This window comes from Cimex lectularius, unplaced genomic scaffold (genome assembly GCF_000648675.2).
Source record: "Cimex lectularius strain Harlan isolate CLEC.00 unplaced genomic scaffold, Clec_2.1 scaffold6, whole genome shotgun sequence".
NCBI lineage: Eukaryota > Metazoa > Arthropoda > Insecta > Hemiptera > Cimicidae > Cimex > Cimex lectularius.
Genome location: NW_019392677.1, coordinates 1412623 through 1418934, shown reverse-complemented (window position 1 = coordinate 1418934; position 6312 = coordinate 1412623). Strand labels below are relative to the sequence as shown.

Below are 6312 nucleotides of genomic sequence, written 5' to 3'. Positions count from 1 at the left end.
ATTTCCAAGTAGCGGAATGCTACAGAGGTAAACAAACAATATCATTTGGAAGAGGATTAATAAGTGTTGACATTCATACAAATGAGTAATCCTGTAAACGTAAACAGAATATTTTATATAGATTTTTTTTAATGAAAACTTAAAATCCTGCATTATTTTCCGGACAACCCAATAATTTAATGAGGAAGTTGACACTGGAAAGGTCAACCTACAAAACGGTGTACTAACATTTACGATTATGGTTCATTCTGCGGTCGTGTCAGCTGGTTTAACTCTTTTTAACGTAAAACCACGGAATTCTAACTGTTTTAATAATACACTCAAAAACAAAAAAGCTGTACACTAGCATTTTGGTGTTTATTTTAAACTATGTGTATTTTTATCGATATGTTAATACACCAATATATCGATATATTAATACAACAAATTAAACATCAAAAAATCATTGAATTGATTAAAATTTACCTAAAAATTTATTACCTAGTTTTGCGCATAATTACAGGTATTACCTCCCCTGACCTCGCAGAGGGCCTCAAATCTCATAGGCATAAGTAAATAAATTTTCGGACTTGATGAAATCGAATCTCATTCTTTCATAAGAATCGTTTGAAGCTTTTCCGCGCTTGTTGGAGGCGGCGAAATTTCTAACCTGTCTCTTTATCATATCCCATAAGGATTCTATCAGAAGAATGTGCTGGCCAATTCATAGTGGATATCCCTAGATCCTCCAACTGATGGATGACTACTCGAGCTATATGCGGTCGTGCATTATCATGCATAAACACGAACTTGTCCTCAAATAATGGAACTAATGGGACCAAGCTTCCGTAAGAATTTTTTTAATGTACATTAGTCAAAAATCCATTCTGTGCGATAACCAGTTTGGAGCGGGCATGGACGTTGTGATTCTACTATATGCCAGACCTATCTATCTGAAAAGTAATGTATGACTAACGCAAGGTAGATGAAGACGTTCTATACGTCTTTTCCTCAAATGGTCTCATCTCCAAGAACATGCTGATTTGATGCGGGACGTCTGAAGACTAACCTATTCTAACTTAGCTTTCTGATAACTTCAACGCTCACCCTTTCTGTACGTACCGTTTGGAGTTAACTACCTATCGGGGAAGCCGTTAATGACGGTTCCGTATTGCAGTAAGAGACAATGAACGTTTCTCTCATGGTACAGTCAGCAGCATGATGAAATATAGTTTCCTTCTATACATAATAGAACCAGTAAAATTTATTCTTGCCTTAGCACCGGGAGAGCCGTTTGACCAGACACTTCTTTAAAATTTTTGGGAGAGCGAGAAGAACCAGAAGAACAATGAAACAACAGATGACATTACAGCGAGAGAAATAGATCAAAGGGAAAAAAAGGTTATCAAGATCGAAAGGGATGTACCCTGTACTTTTATGTGTGGTGTTTCGTGAGCTTGGCACTCTCAACAAGAATGACACAATTACGCAGAAAACTAACACTTTGAACCCTGAAGATGATCTCAATAAAGATCGAAACGTTGGCACGATAAAGAAAATGTTTTTCTAAAACCTACGTCACACAAGACTGCATCTCACGACCTCCAAATAATCATTATGTATTTTATTATTATTAGTTCTATTTATGTTACTATGCTAAGAGAGTAATAATGATATTATAATTTAAGAGTATCAGATTATTTATTAATGAGTCAAATATAAATATATATGATAGTATAATGATATGTTTTCAATTTTTTTATTCTTGAGTTTTAAAAAAAGCTTGAATTTTTATTTTATTTTATCCGTAAGCTAGGTTGATTCACTAATTTAAATTTTAATCATTCCACTAACCATATTCCAAATGAGGAAATATGGGCCAAAGCTATCCAAGCGAATATAGCTTTAATTAGGGAATCGGGCATCAAAGGGGAACAGGCGTTTGTGTTACAGAGGGTGCAACGACGTTATTTCTACCTAGGCAGGTGACGCAATCCAAACAGAAAACTCGTACTTTCGGCTTGTGAAATTTTTGACGGATTGTATTTCTAATTTAAAGTGGAAAATCGGAACTTTTGGATTTTTCTCGAAGACACTGAAGTGTTGAAAGCGTTGTTGTATAAAAAGACACAAATTGAAGGTGTAACTGTGTTGTGGTCTGAGTCAAATATTTTGGGGTGATATTGGACCATAAAAACTCACTTTCACTCCCCGTGTTATTAATGAGGTGAGCAAGGTCAACGCGGCTATCGTCGTTTGCTAAGTAGTACGAGGTGGTCAGGGCCGTTGCTCCTATATTCGTACAGTCTGGAGCCCCACGTGCAGGACTAATGTCGCCAGGCTGCAGGCTATCCAGAACAGGTTTCTGACGCTTACGGCAGATTCGCCTCAGTACACGCCTTACACAATACTGCAAACAAGTTGAAGGTGGTGGAACATCTAGATCTAACCATGAAATATTTTAAGCAGTGCTAAGCGAGTACCAGTACTATCTTCTCCCAAATAGGTAATTATTGTTCGGTCGACAGATACGTGCACAGGAGAATAAAGAACTCTTATAACTTGGTCTTGATAGCTGGGGTTTTTAATCAAATTTTTTTTCCCTGATAGAAAAATAATCTCACGCAAGGTGTCGAAGGAACAGAAACTCTACTAAACCAGTGTATTTAGTATCTTTGTAGATAAAAAAACATTTGCTGTTCTGTTAAAACAACTGTACTCAATGTAAGATATAAATTGTAGTATTGAAGTGAAGAAGCATTACGATCATAGCTGTATGCAATGCAATATATGGAAATGCAATCGTCTACGGTTGCGAGAACTCAAATTTACATAAAAAAGATAAACTTAATATGTATTAAAATATATACTTTAAAGCAAGTAGTCAAGCTGAAAATTGCAGGCTGAAAGGGATTTGAACGCATAACTGGTTGTGACCGGATGATGCTTGAGACGATACACCTCAATGATCATAGGGAGAATGTAGTGAAAATATTAAAAAATACTTCTAGTTTTCAAGCGAGGGCTGTGTGTTCAACAAAGGGTTCTATGATGTCAATAGATATGAATCGTTTAGAAGGAAAAGAATATTTCTTTGGTATTTTTTCATCTTATTAACAAAAATCCTGAGCTTAAAAACAAAACATAACATTTTATCTTTTCGTCTTCAAAGCTTATATTCTCGTCTTCAGACTCTTTTCTTGTTTAAAAGTGTTGTAGACGATTATGAAATATCGTTTGGTTTGGTAGGCGAAAGAGTTTTCAAAGGAAGTAGATTTATTTAATTTTTGTCCAGTCGCTTATTAAAAACATAAAAATTCACTTTTCTAAAACATGTAAATTCGTTTTTTGACCGGTTGATTTGCTTGTGAATTTGTGCGCTTTAGGGCGATCCTTATTCCTTAAGTTTTGTAGCACCGACAAGACTTTAGGACTTTGAGCCTTGAGTGGTCGATACCACTCAGTTCCGCCGCATGCTAAATTTCATTTGAAAGTTGATTAGACGTCATGAAGTTTATTAAGTCCTTCACGGCGGCATTCAAGAGAACAGAACCAGTAATTCCGCTCGGCCTCACAGCTGAACGTGAGCCGAATCTCGTCCCACTCCCCCGGAATCCCTTTAGTCCTCCGCACCCCATTCAATTCTGATAAAATTGCGTTTTACCCAGGATAAAAATAAAAGAAGCTCTTTTTTTTTTTTTGTAATTCTCTTACTTTCTAGTGTGCGCGCTACAGCCAGGTCAGAATTAAAATATGAGTTCCGGACTAAAGGAAGGATCTTTGTTCCCCTCGATACTGCTTTCAAAAAACAAGCAAGCTCACGGTTTTGAAAATATTTTGGCTACTTTTAAATACCCATTATAAAATTGCCGTTAATTATCTTATAACCAATCGTGAGCAATTATTATTTAAAACTAGCTTGATAAACCGGTGTTATTACACCAGGGGAATAATAAAAAGTGTTATTTAACACATTATTTTGAGTACACATATTGCTATTGCTATATAGGGGCATATATATAAATTAAATGAAAATAATTTTAAGTTTAATATGATTGTATTTAGTCATCATATTAGATATTTACATATGCAATATTATTTTTGTTTTGGTTTACATTATATTAAATTGTAATTACTGTTGTATTCAGCGTTAAATTCATTACAATGCTGTTGGATATACAATGTTTTTAGTGATTCCTTTTGGCACACAACAAATCTTTTGGGGTTCCTGGAGCATGCAATTTACAATTTGCATGAGAAAACCATGGATTCTACAAATTCAATCCACATAATAGCATTGATTGACTTTGTGATTTGTTTATCATTAGTGCACAAGCCAATACAATTAAAAATTGAAATCATTTGAATAGGAAAGGCACTTCTGTTTGTATCATTAGTATATGTTGCATTAGCTACATCCTCTCCTTTGAATTTCAGTATATATATATATATATATATATATATATATATATATATATATACATATATATATATATAATGTTGTTGTGCCACGATAATGTTGATTTCAACCAAAATACTCTGAAAAATGTATCGTCAACGTGCGTCCCCAGTTACAACACTGGTTTGTTAAGGTATTATTTTGCATTTAAATGATTTTTATTGGGCTGAGTCAGGCGATAAAATTAGCATTTAAACTGGTTTGAAATGGTCTATGCCTTTTCACTTTTGTCTGTATCTCCAAGAAGAAGAGTAGAGAACGATCATCAGGGTAAAGCGAAGTTTTTACGTTCTTAGTGCAAGGTATTTTGTTGAAATGTACAAGAACCAGGGTGAGTTCAAGGATAGAGCCTTCAGGAACACCAGCAACAATGTCTCTCCATTGGGAAAAGGATAAGCGAAAGAAAACTCGGAATTCGTTTTATTGCTCTTACTGCACTACAGAGCCGTCATTTGACGGCTTCCTCGATAAGTACTTAACTCAAAACTTTCCGTGATGGAAGGGTGAAATGTAACGTCATCAGAGGGGTGAGATTAGCTTAGTTTCAAAATGTCCTGCGTCAGTACTACAACTGGAGAGGCATCCACTTTTGGAGATTGAATGAATTTCTCTTAGTAATTAACATAACTATAAAAAACATATAGTTTTTAATCAACATGAAAATACGAGGGTCCCTTTTTAAATTTTTTTGTAACTTTTGTAAAACATTTAAATGTCAGCTTTTTACACGGTTATTGTATCAAATGTAATTCTTATTAGATTCTCAGTAGAAAAAATGTGAACTTTGTAAATCGCTTTGAGCCCAGTTTCCCCTGTTAGCAATTGACAGTCACAAAACAGAATCGTGACCCTACTGTTAAGCACTAGAAAGAAGATTACATTTTGTAACATGCTTGCAACTGGCAACATAAGTTGCTGAAAAGATTTGCCGAAGAAAAAGCTTTTAATCGGAATGGTTCTAAACTGCAAATAAAAATTGATAAAACTGATATCATTTAAAAAAAATGTAGTTGTGTTAAAATTACCACCAGTTTGATGATTTATTTACTAGGAAATGTTTACATACCAAATGAAAATAAAATTAAGACTAAACCAAACAACCGAGATTATAGTAAATTTATTTAACTCGTATCACTACGAACCTGACTATTGCAACTAACCAGAATTTTTTACAAAAACAATATCAAAATTTATTATCGGTACATTTCTCTTTGCCCTTTCTCTTCGAATCGATTCTTTTCAGAAAATAACAATATCTGAATTTGTCACCTACCTGCGGAAGAGTGTTCTCGAGGTGGATAATCGTCGCTCCGATTTTGTTCTCCCCGAGCTCCTTCCTGAATCTCCCAGAGACAGTTTCGACCCCCTGAAAGCAAAGCAAGAATGAAAAATATTTTATCAATTAAATAAACCCTAAGTAAATAATATTAGAGGCCTTTTGTTGCCGTGTTTGATAGGAAGTAAAATTAAAATGAAACGATATTGTAAATTATTTAATAAAATAAAACAAATTAAATCTTGGAAACAGTTTATTTTCGTATCAAAACTAGTTTCAATAAAACATGAACCGTGAAGTTCCAAGTGTTTTCATTGGCCACATTGTGTACCTTATAGGTCGATAGCTGTGGAACTTGTTAACTTAATATTCTTGCTGAGACTTATTGGGTTGTCCGGAAAATAATGCAGGATTTTGGTATTAAACAAAAAAAAAGAAACTAGTTACTTTAAAGCAATGTTCTTTAATCAAAATAATTTCCCATACTCTCAATACATTTCTCCCAACGTGTTGGTAACTTATTAATTCCGTCTGAGTAGAATTCAGAATTTTTAGAATTGATAAAGTCAATAAATGCATTTTCCAGTTCCGTTTGATT

General features: G+C 34.3%; 1 protein-coding gene across 4 annotated transcripts in view; it reads right to left on the bottom strand.

The window, feature by feature from the left end:
* Positions 1–6312, bottom strand: part of LOC106673751 (cyclic nucleotide-gated cation channel subunit A) — a 353803-nt gene that overhangs the window by 56062 nt on the left and 291429 nt on the right. For all 4 annotated transcript variants that reach the window (XM_024225512.1, XM_024225513.1, XM_014405961.2 and 1 more), the window contains one exon: positions 5712–5804. In XM_024225512.1, coding sequence (XP_024081280.1) covers positions 5712–5804 — 93 coding nt within the window. The remainder of the gene's footprint in view (positions 1–5711; positions 5805–6312) is intronic.